The 13,235-nt window shown below is 39.3% G+C and overlaps 2 protein-coding genes across 4 annotated transcripts; both read right to left on the bottom strand.

Annotated features, from left to right (window-relative positions):
- Positions 1 to 2,431: 2,431 nt before the first annotated feature.
- On the bottom strand, positions 2,432 to 7,429 carry armc10 (armadillo repeat containing 10). Its single transcript, XM_012879858.3, has 6 exons — positions 6,795 to 7,429; positions 6,393 to 6,538; positions 4,667 to 4,801; positions 4,389 to 4,565; positions 4,187 to 4,258; positions 2,432 to 4,076 (listed from the first exon to the last, which is right to left on the bottom strand). The coding sequence occupies exons 1-6, from the start codon at positions 7,051 to 7,053 to the stop codon at positions 3,825 to 3,827; spliced, it is 1,041 nt and encodes a 346-aa protein (XP_012735312.2). The 5' UTR covers positions 7,054 to 7,429; the 3' UTR covers positions 2,432 to 3,824.
- A 3,530-nt stretch (positions 7,430 to 10,959) lies between these two features.
- LOC105938203 lies at positions 10,960 to 13,195 on the bottom strand. Of its 3 annotated transcripts, XM_036150844.1 has the most exons (4): positions 12,974 to 13,195; positions 12,827 to 12,882; positions 12,485 to 12,751; positions 11,582 to 12,285 (listed from the first exon to the last, which is right to left on the bottom strand). In XM_036150844.1, exons 1-4 carry the CDS (start codon positions 13,177 to 13,179, stop codon positions 12,185 to 12,187), a joined length of 630 nt encoding a protein of 209 aa, XP_036006737.1. In that variant the 5' UTR covers positions 13,180 to 13,195; the 3' UTR covers positions 11,582 to 12,184. The 3 variants fall into 3 exon arrangements, with proteins under 3 accessions (XP_021162884.2, XP_021162885.2, XP_036006737.1); XM_021307209.2 differs by having other exon boundaries at positions 10,960 to 12,751; XM_021307210.2 differs by lacking the exon at positions 12,485 to 12,751 and having other exon boundaries at positions 10,960 to 12,285; positions 12,974 to 13,117.
- Between the last annotated feature and the right edge of the window lie 40 nt (positions 13,196 to 13,235).

Below are 13,235 nucleotides of genomic sequence, written 5' to 3'. Positions count from 1 at the left end.
TTAGAAATGTCAGTCCATGCTTTTGTTACTGCAAGGCTTTTAAATTATACATCTAGAAAAAAAGCATGTAAAATCTTATCATATCTTATTCAAATTGCCTCAGTGAACACTGTGATTAGAACTAAAAGGAAAGGAAGATTTCCCTTATCTTAATGTCTCTTCATGGGCTCTCTGTAAAATCCAGTAAAGAGTATCTAGAAATCCTGTAGTTACATAGAAAGCCCTTAATAATCAAGGTCCATCTTATGTTCGAGATTTGTTTCATGTTTCCCACAGAACGCTTTGCTCTCAAACCGCTCCCCCATCGACCCAACATAGAAACAAGCAATAGAAAACCCATTTGGGGCTCAACTGAGAAAACCTTTTCCCCCATATCACCATGGTGTAAAAAAAAAAAAGTCAATGACTCAATGCAAGCAGTTGAGGTTCGAATCATATATTCAGTTGACTTTGATTTTACTGTACTATATTTAGGATACAATAGGAAAGTGTGTTTAAAATAACCATAATCGCTCAGTGTAGAAGGAGCAGCTCTAGGAATTTAAATGGAAGTCACCTGAAGTAATGTTCTGAAGTACTGCACTTTAGATTCAGCAGCTTGTTCTGACTACAGGTGCCGCCTATAAGGAGTGTAGCTCTGTGTGCTGTTCATGGCTGCAGCAGGGTTTGGAGTCCTACTGGAATATAATTGACAAAAAAAAAAAAAAAAAACACCTTTGTTAAAGCTGTAAGTCTGCACTGAAATGAGCCAAAACAGCTGCAGGAGCACAGCTGAAAGCCCCCAGATGTGTGGCGCCACAGTGTGGTGGGCCAGCTGCACTGCTACACAGCAGCCATAGCAAAGAAAGTAAAATCTGGCTTTTACTCAACTCTAAAGTTATAACTACACAAATAGTTTCTACAGAAGCAAGAGGAAAGCAAAATGAAAAAGCAAAATGTGTTAAAAACTAAGCACACCCAAAGATTAGGTCGCTTCTGCTGCTACTTTTCCAAACATATTTGCTGTTACTTAAAAGTAGCCATTCTCTGCATGGAGTAATTGTGACTCATTTCTATTTACAATTTGTTTATTGCTCATTGAAATTTATTCTCTTTTATGCACACTCTATTGAGATCCTGCCACAACAGGATATGGTCTGGGCTTTTGGGTGGTATCGATTCTTTTGTTTTGCAGCCTTTATCTCGTGGATCTGAAGCTTTGTTCTGTATCAGTCTCCTGTTTCATGACCCAGTTTGGGTCAATCTTCAGCCGCTGGACCGATCACCTCACATTTCGTCTTGAATATTTGCTGACAGCCAAGTGCTGGATCTTGGGGCTGAAAAGGAAGACGTCACCTCTTCACCACTATGTTTGGGAGCTGCTGTTTGTTGTTTTTTGCAAAATATAGTGCTGTGCTGAGAAAGATCTTATCTCTGGTTTCATCTGTCCTCCAGAAAATGTTTTAAAAGTGTTGTGGTTTAATCGCAATGCAACTTTGCAAACCCAAAAGCATGTTGCAATATTTTTGACAGAAATAACTCTCCTGGCAACCCTGTCACACTCTTATAATCTTCCTCTTATGAACTTAACATTTTAATTTAGCAGGCTGTCTAAAAGGTAGAGTTTTGTAGTTTTTTGCAATTTTTTGCTAAAGGCAGCATAACCTAAATTTTGTTTGGGAGATCCCCTCCTGGAGAAATTGGAATCTGGATATGTTTATTTAGAGACCAATTTCTTACTCTAAAAAGATGAAATTTCAACTAACTTATCTGAGGAACAGCCAAGCCAAGAACAGCCTGGCCTCTTTCTTGTCCAGAAAATACAGACCCTTCTAAACCCAGTCTAAATGTGACAACAGCACCCCCTGCTGTTTGCTCTGTACCTGCAGTCAGTAGTATGATGAGTACTTTTGGTAAACTCCTTGCAAAACATAATGTAACCGAAGTTTGCCTTTAATATTAATGTCAGGATATTTTTGCCATATGAGTTTCATAGCTAGGTAAAAGTTAATTACAGGTATGAGTTGGGCTAAAAGCCATTTATATTATATACTATTAAAAACGTGGCCATATTGAAGCATTTTGTGGTTATATCATATGTTATAAATGAACCTATATGTTAGAAATTTTATAAAGGGATTCTGGGTAATCTTTAGAATAACAGCTTTAATGTATGAAAACAGAAAACGATAAATTTTTGACCCATTTTGTTGGGATAGGAGAACCTGAAAATGTTTTCTGGGGTGCAACTGAAAACATTTAAGAATCACTGGTTCAGACCAACACTCCTAAACAGTAGAAAGTTTTTTTAATGCATGTTACACAATAATGTTTAAAACTATATTAAAATTGCAATAACTTATCTGTTAATAACTCAACATGTTAAAATTGATTACATTTTAACAATACAAAGTTCAGATTAGGTTGAGTAACTATAAAAAGACATAACAAATGTGGCTTCATTCATATTTATTGAACAATTTAAAAGACAAAACATTTCCTAATTGGGGAAAAACACTAACTCGTTAATAAATATAATAAACTAGGTCATGATCAATCCTGCCGTTTAGTTTTGGTAAACCATAGTTACCTGAGAGATTTTGAAGTTTGGGTCCAATAAAACAGGTGTCCAAATATATATATATATTAAAAAAACAAAACAAAGTGCAGCATATCGGTACATCTACACTCACCACTGCTAATAACGTCTCGCATGTAGTGCCATCCTGTCAAAATACATTTTTTAAGCACTTCCACTGGTCTTCCCTCTTGTCAACATTCAACAGCTACATAAAAGGGGGCTCCCTCATTTCCTGTCACAGTAGTGCATAGATTTAGAGAACAAGACTTGTAGTTCACATTTGTCACTGCTGCAAATAAATAACTGGGTTATGTATAAAACGCCTAACAGACAATCATGGCCATCTCCATCAGTCCAACATTTGCATTTCTGCTTGAATTTTGTGACGGGTTGCATCACATTTATAGCAGACCTGCCACCCTCCTCTAGCTCCTTCCTGAGGGCTTTGTTAGAGTACGTATGTCTGCTCAAGTATTTAATATCACAAGCCCTTTCCTCGGGCAGTCGTCATTCAAAGTTCATCCAGGTTTGTGTCTACCAGGCACTCACACATAACTCTGCTCTACGGCGCTGAGGCAGTGCCTGAACTTTAAAGACTTCACGATTCACTGAGCTCCTCGCTTTCACATTTGCAGAGCAATAACTCAGCGGTACTGGCGCTTACAACTCGCTGCTGCCCACCGAACAGAGCGAGGCTTCTGTTATTTAGGTTTCCTGATAAAAGGCGTAGATCTTTATAAAGCAACATTAGTTTCTTAAAAATCATCCATTAGTTAGTAGTTACACCCGTGGAGACCGAGTTCCCCTCTGAACTACAGAGGGGTGAGCACGGAGGAAATACTGTATATTTAAGAAACTTTTGGCAGTTGGGTTTATTTTTTTTTTTTTTTTATTTCCTCTGAAACACGTCTTCACAGACATATAATTTACGTTTTTAGAAGTGCTCCGTGGATGTTTAAGTAAAATAGATTTCCTATCATAAAAAAACTCAACAGCTCTGAAAACAAGAGGTGGGCATTTTTTTAAAACGTGTGTATTTACATACTGAATGAACAGTGGTGTCCACTTTTATTCATAGCAATGTAAGATTCTAGAAAACGGGAGTGTTTGAGGTAAAACTGAGATATAATCGAAATGATCTAAAGGACCACTGTGGAGATAAATAGTATTGCTGAGTTTCCACACGAGGCCATCCACGAGAACTTTAACGTCACAGAGGATCAGTGTAAAGACTGAAGGGTGGCGGGCTAGACGGCAGGGCGGTCTAGGTCAATATACGAGCTACTTGGGCCTGAATCTCCCCATCGGGGTGTGAAAGCAGCTGGACGAGTTTGCCGTGCAGCTCGGAGGATTCATCCAGCATGACCCGGAAAAGACAATCCTGTTTGCGTCTGAGTTCATCCGCCACCTGTGCAGAGGGCCTCCAGGCCTTCAGGTTGCCTACAAACGTTAGCAGTCGCAGGAGCACCGCGGGGGACGTCCGTTTGTCGAACAGGAGCAGCACGGAAGCTGGAGCCTGGGTCGCGGCAAAAACAAAGAGTGAGTGAAGAAGTTTTTTTTCATGCATTTTTGCAGAAAGCCGTTTTACATGACTGATGGCTCTTCGTAGGGACGATAATTGATTACCTGAGCTTGAACTATGTCATCGATCATATCTGGATTAGATGATAAATTCACAAGAACTTTCGAGGTCTGAACCTGCAAGAAAAACATTATTCACAAATTTCATCTCGTCCATGACTGTTAAACATCAATCGAGAACGTATTGTTCCACGTGTTTTAAAAAGTTCTTTCAAGTGTTTAAAAGGAAAACCTAAATTCGACTGACCTGTAATCCTTCATTGCTGACAACCAGCAGAGACAACAAAAGAGTGACAGATTCCTTCAGCAAATGCTGATGCTTGTCTGTGACTGAGAGGTTCGTCAGCAGCCGCAAAGCTCCCAGCTGAAGGTCTGAGTTCACTGCTGACATTTCAATCAGTTCCAGCACTTGTGGCACGTAAAGCTTCAATAAAAGACAACAAAAACGTGCTATAAGACATCAATACGTGAAGAAAGGTAGAGCCTCATTAAAGCGTATAGGCTGGTGTGTGGTGCAATGTTTACCTTTATTTGCTCCTGGTTTTGGATATTCATACAAAGATTATTTAAAGCATTCAGAGCTTGCACTCTAACTTCTGCAGCAGGGTCAGAAAGGAAGCCAGCTATGACAGGAATCCCTTCCAATTCCCGAATTTGGTTCTGAAGAATAAAAAAAAAAAAAAAAAGAGCACAAAAAATGAATTAAAGCAAGTTACTTGAGGATGGAAGCTGCATGTAAAATATTGATCTATTTGGAATATAAGTAATTGTTAATGAAAGCCAACAATTTACTGCAAAAACGCTGGTGAAGATTCTCAGTCATCCAGGTCATGGTCATTCCAAGAAAAAGTAAAAAACAAAAAGTTAAAAAAAAGTAAAAAAAACAAAGCAACTGGACTTAGTCTTGTTACTCCACATTACTCCAGACTTTTTGAATAGAGAAAGATTCCTGGAGAGGAAGCGAAACGTCTTCTACTACGGATAACAAGTCCAGTTGCTTTGTTTTTTACTTTTTCCTTGGAATACTGAAAGAACCCTTAAGGTTTATTCATACCAGGAAGTCCTGTGGTTCGCTTGTTTGGTCCGGACCAAAAGCGGACTTCATTTTGTTGTTTGGTGCGGTTTGCTTTCACAGTTTACTTTTTGCAAGTGAACTATAACTTGTAAACAAAGTGTGATGACCGTTGTCCTGATTGGACAGAAACGACTAGGGCGGGACATAGTACAGACCCTGAAATGGAGGAAAGCTACCATGGAAATCCTTCATGAAGCTCCATATTTGTGCTGTTATTACAGCTGATAAATCATTGTGAGCGTTAGGTGTAGCTCATCAAACGCAGGTTTGGGGGGGGGGGGGGGGGATTAACTCTGGTCTGTTTAAAGGGGACAACATGTGGCAAGTGTGAATACATCCTAAGATGTCAAAGTCAGACGAGTTCTGGAGAAGATTCTCAAAGTTGCTTTAATAGGCTCAATATTTTCTTTATTCCCCTTTTTCTTTTATGATTGAAGAACAAGTTCTTCGTGTTTTGAACCAAAAATTCAAACTCTCTACAGCACTCTCAGATTTAAAGTAAAAGTAAAGCGTTTTCTAGCCCACCGCTGTTGCTGGTCCAAATGTGCAAAATGCCTGTAACCAAATGTGACTTTTATCTTAGATGTATAATCTCACACTTAAAAATCTATCCATGCAACATTAAATCTGAATTATTTAGTAATGAAAAGAAAATCCCGGTTAAAAATGATTGTTTTGTTAATTGTTTTTACACAAAATTCTTGGTGTCCCACTTTTTTGGCACTGCTGGTGTTAGATGTACAACCCCTTTTTGCAAGGCTTAGATGGTCCAGACTCCTGCACTGCAAAAAGAGTACTAAAAATAAGTAAAATGTATTGGCCCTTGATCTGAGCATGTAAATAAGATTATTTGCCAATGGAATGAGTATTTTTACCCCTAAAATAAGATAATTAGATATACTGCACTTGAAATAAGATGATGGAGATGAATTGCTCCTATTTTAAATGCAAAAATATTATTCAATTGGCAAATAATCTTATTTACCTGCTCAAATCAAAGAAAAATACTTTAATTTTAAGAAATAATATCTTATTTTGAGTTCTATTTTTGCAGTGTGGTTTCCTCTTAGCTTCAACTTCCTTCAGATGTTTTCAATAGGACTGAGATCTGGAGACTAAGGCATCATCGTTGTGTGTGTGTGTGTGTGGGGGGGGGGGGGGGTACTGTGTGATTACCTGATTTATGGTGAAGGCAGCAGCATTTCCCAATGTGATAAGAACCTGGGACCGATCCGATGGATCATCACTGGTCTGCAGACGCGACAGCAGCATCTTCAAGTGATGTAGCTCCAGTTTGTTGGGGGATTGATGGATGATGTCGCCTGTGATGCAATAAATAAATAAATAAATAAATATAAAGCAAAAAAATGCCAGCCTTGAGTTCTGCTAAATATGCTAAGCGCTGATTAAATAAAAGCTCAGGGTATTGTTGAACAAAGTCTGAATAATGATGCCACCTTACTTGAACAAATGAGTCTCTTTAGAAATAGCAGCGAGGCATTTGTTTTGCTACACTGATCAGATGTTGACTTTCTGCCGTGGGTGCAGTCCATTAGCGTTGAACACTTTAATATTTACCTGATGCAGGATCATCTGGCCGGGCACAGACAACATCCAGTCCGGATACTTTGGCTAGCAGGCTCCCCGGCCGTGGCTTAATCCCCCCCTGATGGCTGCTCTTCACACCGGAACTTTCGCTTTGGGGTATCTTTTTGTTTTTCTTGAAAACTTGCCCGCTGATGAGTTTGTACAGTCCGTAAGAAGCTCCAGCACCAGCAACAATCCCCAGCAGAGCCTTCATGTTGCCGAGCCTCGGAACAACGCTGCCATCACCCATGCTGCTAATCTCTGCTAGCTGCTAAAGCAATTAGCGGCAGCTGCGCCAAAATGGTTAAAAACTAACCGGTTATGAAGCTAAGCCTGCTCATATTTCAGCCCGCACTGGTTATAAACCCGCTCCTAAAACTGGTAAACATGTTCGAGGTTTATGGAAGAGAACACAACTTTGCAGAGCTACAGTTGTCATTAATTTCATCAGCTGTTGTTACGAACCATCTTAACGTGGCCAGTCAAATATATCCCTGAGTGACTTGGATAAATGTCTTTTATACGCTTTCTCAGAGTTTTACGAAAAATACAATTTTATAACGCTACATTTATACTAAATATTTTTTTTGTTGAAAAGTCTTGAGTTTTTGAGAATCATATCATGAATTTTAGAAAATGTCAAACCTCCCACCGCTAGTTTTAGTTGTCCAATGTTTCCTGTATGGCAAGCCATTGTGTGTTTATTCGTAAGCTTTGACTGCGAAGTAAAAAATATGCAGTAGCCTACTTGTTTTTAAAGACTAGAAGGGCTACCCCCGATTCCAAAAGTGATGTAGTTTCGATTTATTACTTCTGGATGATATAATGTTGACACTCAGGTCTCTGTCTTGGTTTACCTTTGATTTTTCTGTTAAGAAAATTGTGTGACGTCACTACATTTTGTACGTTATTAATTTAAAGTCCTTGTTTATGGGGTACAGTTTTTCCTCTCACTAAAAAAATATATTTTTCAAAGCTGATCAGCCATAAATGAACGCAATATTTAACGAAACATAATTTTTTTAAAAACATATAAGGTTTTTGTTTATCAAAATTACCAGAATATAAGTCAATCATTCTCAGTAAAAAGCCTGTTTTTTTTTTTTTTTTTTTTTACAGAGAAGTTTTTCTATTCTTAAATTGAGGTGGAGGTTCCACACAATCCGTTCAAGAGTCACAAATAGCCATGGGGCCATACTTTGGACACCCCCAGTATAAGAAATCATAGATTGGATCAGAGAATGGCATCACAGAGTAGCCTACATTCTAGTCTCAGCTTCTCTTTAAACTCTGAAGTTGGATCTTTTGAGTTTCTAGTTGGAAATACAACTGCAACACCCTTAAATCTGACTGGTAAAGTCTAGGTTGCTGAGCTGCCCCGACTTCACAATCCAATATGGCTAACACTCATATAAAAGTATTGAAAGTTTTTTGCATAAACCACGAGCACAACACCACCTTAACTTGGGTGGGAAGTTCTCAATCCTAACTCCAAGCAATCCAACGCAGTAAATAAGTGGAATTTGCCTATGGGTGTTCAGCTGAACACTATTACCAACACATGTCAAAGATCAATTTCTATTGACTTAATGTGTTCAAACACAAAAGGAACAAGTTCACAAACATGGTTAGATTGCACTAACGGTATCTTGTGTTTAATGAGCCACAAACCCTTATAAGTACAAATAAATAGTTCATACCTGCAACTTCCACTACTTTTCGCCAAGTGCCAGCCATATTGATACCAGACTCGGGTTGCTTGTTGACCCAACTTTTCCAGTTGCAATTCAAGCATCAAGTGGTGCTCTTGATGCATTTCTTTCTTTTGATTTCTATTCCTGGTGATTTAACATTTCAAAACCAAACAGCTCGTTCCAAGAAACGGAAAAACTTGAAAACACCATTGAGAAAAGAAACAGAAAAAATAAAAATAAGTAAATAAATCAAAAATAAAACAGAAAGTAATGGAGAGGCTTACTTGACAACCAGATACCTTGATACGAACACCCTAATGTACCATAAAATAAGGGTAATGGGTGGGAGGAGGTGGTTTTATATGAAGTCTGATCTTACAGGCTTTACATACTCAGACCATTTTGACCAAATTCTATAAAATTTATCTTTTTGTATCCTGAGAGAAAATGTGATCTTTTTCATGATATAAATTTCATGCACAATAGCAAACCATTCTTCTATGGTACGTGGTTCCATTTTCGTGTGATAGCCTTTTTACTGGCTGCCGTAAGAAGACCAAACAATTTTATATCTTCTCTAATCAACTTTTGTTGTACGTCACACATATACATAGTGGTGCATCTAAAGGGAATCTTTACTCCAAAAACATGCTTTACATGACTGTGTACTTCCTCCCAGAAGCGTCTAATGACATCGCAGCCCCAAAAGATGTACTCATGCGTGGCTCCCTCAGTCCCATACAGTCTCCAACATGAATCTAATTGAATCTAATCAACATGAGCCTAATTGTCTTTTCTGGATTGACGTGATGAAAAACCTCACAATGTTCTTCCAACAGAACTCCCACCATGCCTTTGATGCCGTGAAGGTCCAAAAAGTTGGCATAGGTTTTCTTAGGTCTCAGTTGAGATCAGCTAGTTTAGTTCAGCCTCCCACTTCTTGTTCATGTAGTCTGTATTCTTTTGTTTTGACGGCTGAATTCCATTGTACAATCTGGAAATCACGTTGTTACATTGTCCCGCTTTCATTAATGATAGGAAGACCTCCAAAGATCCAACATTGCAACCACTTAATGCGTGTTTCAGATTCTGGTTAAAATGATGTCTGACTTTAAGGTACAGTATATGTAGAAGTCAGCTTTTTCTAGACCATGCTCATTTTGTAAAGCCTCAAAACTTCAAAACCACCCCTTGTGGAAAAATGAATTATAGCATGCGAAGCCCTTAAGGGACCACCTTTTAAATCAGTCATCGTTTTTGTTGGGGTTAAAATCGAAATCATAGCCACTCCATCTAAACATTCTGCATTAGTATTCTAATTAGGTTTTTTAAGGGGTAAAACAGTCTAATAGGGGGTCTTCTGAAACCATCAGCTCACTCTGGAGTTTACCATCAGCCAGGAGGGCCATTATTGGAATACCCTTCACAATGTTACCCTCCATTTCCTCCCAATCTGATGTGGATGTTGAACCAATACAAACTAGCGGTCTCATCAACTGTCGTGTTTTATACTTGATCCTAGCTCTTTCCCTTGCCACAGACATCTAGAAATGAACCTATCCCATTCCTGAAATAGTTTGGCAAGCATTTCAAGTGGGAGGCATTGAAAATAATAGCGCATGCGTGGGAGAACATTCATTCTGATTGACTCTATCCTCAAGCTCAAGTTCAAAAAGGGAATTATGTTCCATCTATGGAGGTCAGATTTTATGTTTGACATTAGTGGCCGATAATTAACCTCAAACGTCAGAGAATTATCTTTGTGCAGTTTAGTACCCAAATACTTGATATAAGCACTAACCCACTTTCATTGGTATTACTTTTTCAGTTCTTTTGTTGGGCTAAAATTAAATAACACCTCAGTTTTTAAGACCAGGCGTTATTGTCTACCTGTCTGTCCAGTACTAATTACCCGATACAGATCCTCAGAAACGCGCTTGTAAGCCTTCCAGGGACATGATAATCTGAGACCCGTCAAATGGTATGCATCTCCTGTATTACCTGAAATAAACGCATGGTGGCGCCTTTGTCACGTTTTTCCATCAACGTGTTTTTAGACGAAACGTTGCTCGATATACTGAAAGTAGTATTGGTTAAAATGAGCTGAAGCACTCGCTCATTGCAGTATTCTTAGTCATAAGATGTAATTAAATAAATGCATTTATTTTTGTTTTGCTTGTTTTTTGTAAGGGGAAAAAAAATTGTTGATGCAGAGCAGTACATAGCAGCAGTCTGTCTGAAATCCAAGGCTGTGGATACAAAAGCTCCAGAATGGGATTGTACAAGATGCCTATATTTGAAATTAAAGCTAAAACGATTACGGAAGATTTTGAGTATATTTATATTCTACAGGAGCTACTTTGTCGACAGTAAAGGCGACAGAGTAGCTAAAGGCTCCCTCTTGTTACAAAACAAAATTTAATAAGCTCATGCTTCAGGCAGGCTCAAACTTGTGCCTTCAAGAATTACAAAAAGCTTCCTGGTGCTCAAATAGGACAGTTTATTGCTTTGGATGATGGAAACTCATCTTCAGGGACAATTAGATTGCATGCAGTACAAAAACAAAAACAGTTCAAGTTACAGACTTGGCAAAATTTCAAACAGTACATAGATCTGAAAGAAAAAAAAAAGTGACATACCATTTTGCAACTCAAGGAAACGCTTCTTCGCCGTTTTACCAAATGCTTTTGCATAGGGAGGTGTGGGATTTATTAAATCATCTTAAAGCAGGTTTCCATTGCCATTTCAGCGTCATCTGAGAAGGTTTGTAACAGGCCCTAGACAAGATCGTCGTGGCCCTTGTAGAACGGTTTTTTAACTTGAACGCATTTAAAGAAGAACGTGATGAGTTTCGGGACCTTGGTTGAGAGGAACTTTGTGTGTTCTTCCAGATTATACAATTCATATCTGGATCTTTGTGTTCAGACAACAGCGCCTGAGGCCAAGACGCAAAGTTAATAGGCTGGCTTATGGGCTTTAGCAGGCCAGCTTTCACTGCATCCTTGTAGCCACCATTTAGGAAAAGGAATCTGTCTTGAGCAGAAAAAGAGCCCAGATGAGCCTGAGGTGAGCTTTCTTTATGGATTAAATTTTGTTGGGGAAAAGGCTTTTCTTTTGGTTCGAAGTGGAAGGTCTTCTTTTTGTATTCTGGATTTGCAGCCAACATGAAGGGATCAGAATGCAACGTCTGGTATCCAAGATAGCCGGAGTGTCCAGTTGAGCCACGCAGAGGACTGGAAGGTTTCACGGTAAACGCCAGGTGAGATCCATCTCGCTCCTTTTGTGGCACATTTGCTTTTAACCCCAGATGTGGAAAAACATATTTCGAGTTTGAAGACGATTCAGCAGATGCCTTCTCCAACGATGGGGGAAGATAGCATCCATCCTTTGATTTCTTGCCACGGCTGGCTTTGTACGCATGGTGGAATGATTTAGATTTTTTCTTCTTGTTTTTGCCATCATAGTTCGGGACATAGATCTGATTAAATGGTATAAAGTAATTCAAAGACGGGGCTTTGGGCGGAGGAAGGACATGGGGTTGGCCAACTTTGGGGAAACCAGAAGAAAATGTGGGCGTGTATTTTGTCTTATGGACCTTTGACCGGTAACCTAAAGGAGCTGATCTGTCTCCCTTCTTTGAAAAGAAAGCGAGATCTTGAGTTGGGCTGTTAGAGGCGTCGACAGCAGCTACGGCGTTAGGATTGACGAAGGAACCCTGGCCAGGGAATATGTCCGAGGGCGATTCTCTGTGCTGTGGCGGCTCAGAGCCAGACTGGGCAGGATTGTTCCTGGAAACACCAAAGAAAATATAATTGTGTCCACCAGGAAGACCATCATTGGGTATGTTATTTGAACCATCATGTGGATGGTGAGCAGATTGCTCGATAAATACTCTGTTCCAATGAGGAGCAGAAGGGATGATGTTTTCAGTAAAGTCGACAGGCTTTGTGAAAAATCTGCTTTTCCCCAGTGCTTGGTCAAATTTACCTTGTCTGCTCCAAACATTTTGTCCCTTTATACTCTTGTCAATGTCTTTCATATGCACCCGACCCGGTTGGCTTAGTGGCATCCCTTCAGGGAAGCTGCCACCAAAACGCAACCAGTTTTCATAGAAAGCCAGTTCATTCTGCCGTGCAACAAAGTTTTGCTTGCTCACAGCATCGTCATAGGTCGGCTTTAAAGGTTCCCTGGGAATTAAATTGCTGGAAGTCTGTGGGCTCCTGTCCTGATTGAATCCTTGTGCAAAACTGTAACCTATCAATGAATAAACAGCACATTATTTTCACCGGGATTCTTAAAAACTGAGACAAAGACGTCTGATATGCTTACCAGTTTGAGGAGGAAAGCAAATGCAGCCCCCGAAAAGCATGCACAGCCAGGAAACCCTGAAAAAAAAGAAATATTTGAAAGCTATAAATAAAAAAAAAAAAAAACATTTTAGGTGAAGAAAAACTAATAATGTGGTAGCTTTTATACCAGAATGATAGGTCCATGATAGCACATGCAGCAACAGAGTTCACCTCCCACAGTGACAACAGCAGAGCTTTGATGAAAACGGCAGCTGGCTGTCTGAAAATCTGTCTAATTACTTGCAGGTGCAGCAGCTTTCCAAAGGAATGCGCTTCGATTTTATTCCCTACATTTCCTGTTCTTGGCCAATCTGTTTGTCTACTTAAATGCATTTTTGTTCTCTTGATCAGTTTTGGCAAGTGAGCACTTTCATGTGGCTATCGTATTT

This window comes from Fundulus heteroclitus, chromosome 2 (genome assembly GCF_011125445.2).
Source record: "Fundulus heteroclitus isolate FHET01 chromosome 2, MU-UCD_Fhet_4.1, whole genome shotgun sequence".
Classification (NCBI taxonomy): domain Eukaryota; kingdom Metazoa; phylum Chordata; class Actinopteri; order Cyprinodontiformes; family Fundulidae; genus Fundulus; species Fundulus heteroclitus.
The sequence above is the reverse complement of the archived record's forward strand: the minus strand, read 5'-3'. Positions and strand labels throughout refer to the sequence as shown.

Excerpts from the sequence above, each read along its gene's own strand:
- armc10 (XM_012879858.3), bottom strand. The coding sequence starts at position 7,053 with ATGGGTGATGGCAGCGTTGTTCCGAGGCTCGGCAACATGAAGGCTCTG. Across the intron at positions 4,802-6,392 it reads CTGCCTTCACCATAAATCAG|AACCAAATTCGGGAATTGGA; the intron begins GTAATCACACAG and ends TTTATTCTTCAG. Across the intron at positions 4,077-4,186 it reads ATGACATAGTTCAAGCTCAG|GCTCCAGCTTCCGTGCTGCT; the intron begins GTAATCAATTAT and ends GCCGCGACCCAG.
- LOC105938203 (XM_021307209.2), bottom strand. The coding sequence starts at position 13,179 with ATGCATTTAAGTAGACAAACAGATTGGCCAAGAACAGGAAATGTAGGG. Across the intron at positions 12,883-12,973 it reads ATCATGGACCTATCATTCTG|GGTTTCCTGGCTGTGCATGC; the intron begins GTATAAAAGCTA and ends CTTTTTTTTCAG. Across the intron at positions 12,752-12,826 it reads TTGCTTTCCTCCTCAAACTG|GTTACAGTTTTGCACAAGGA; the intron begins GTAAGCATATCA and ends ATTCATTGATAG.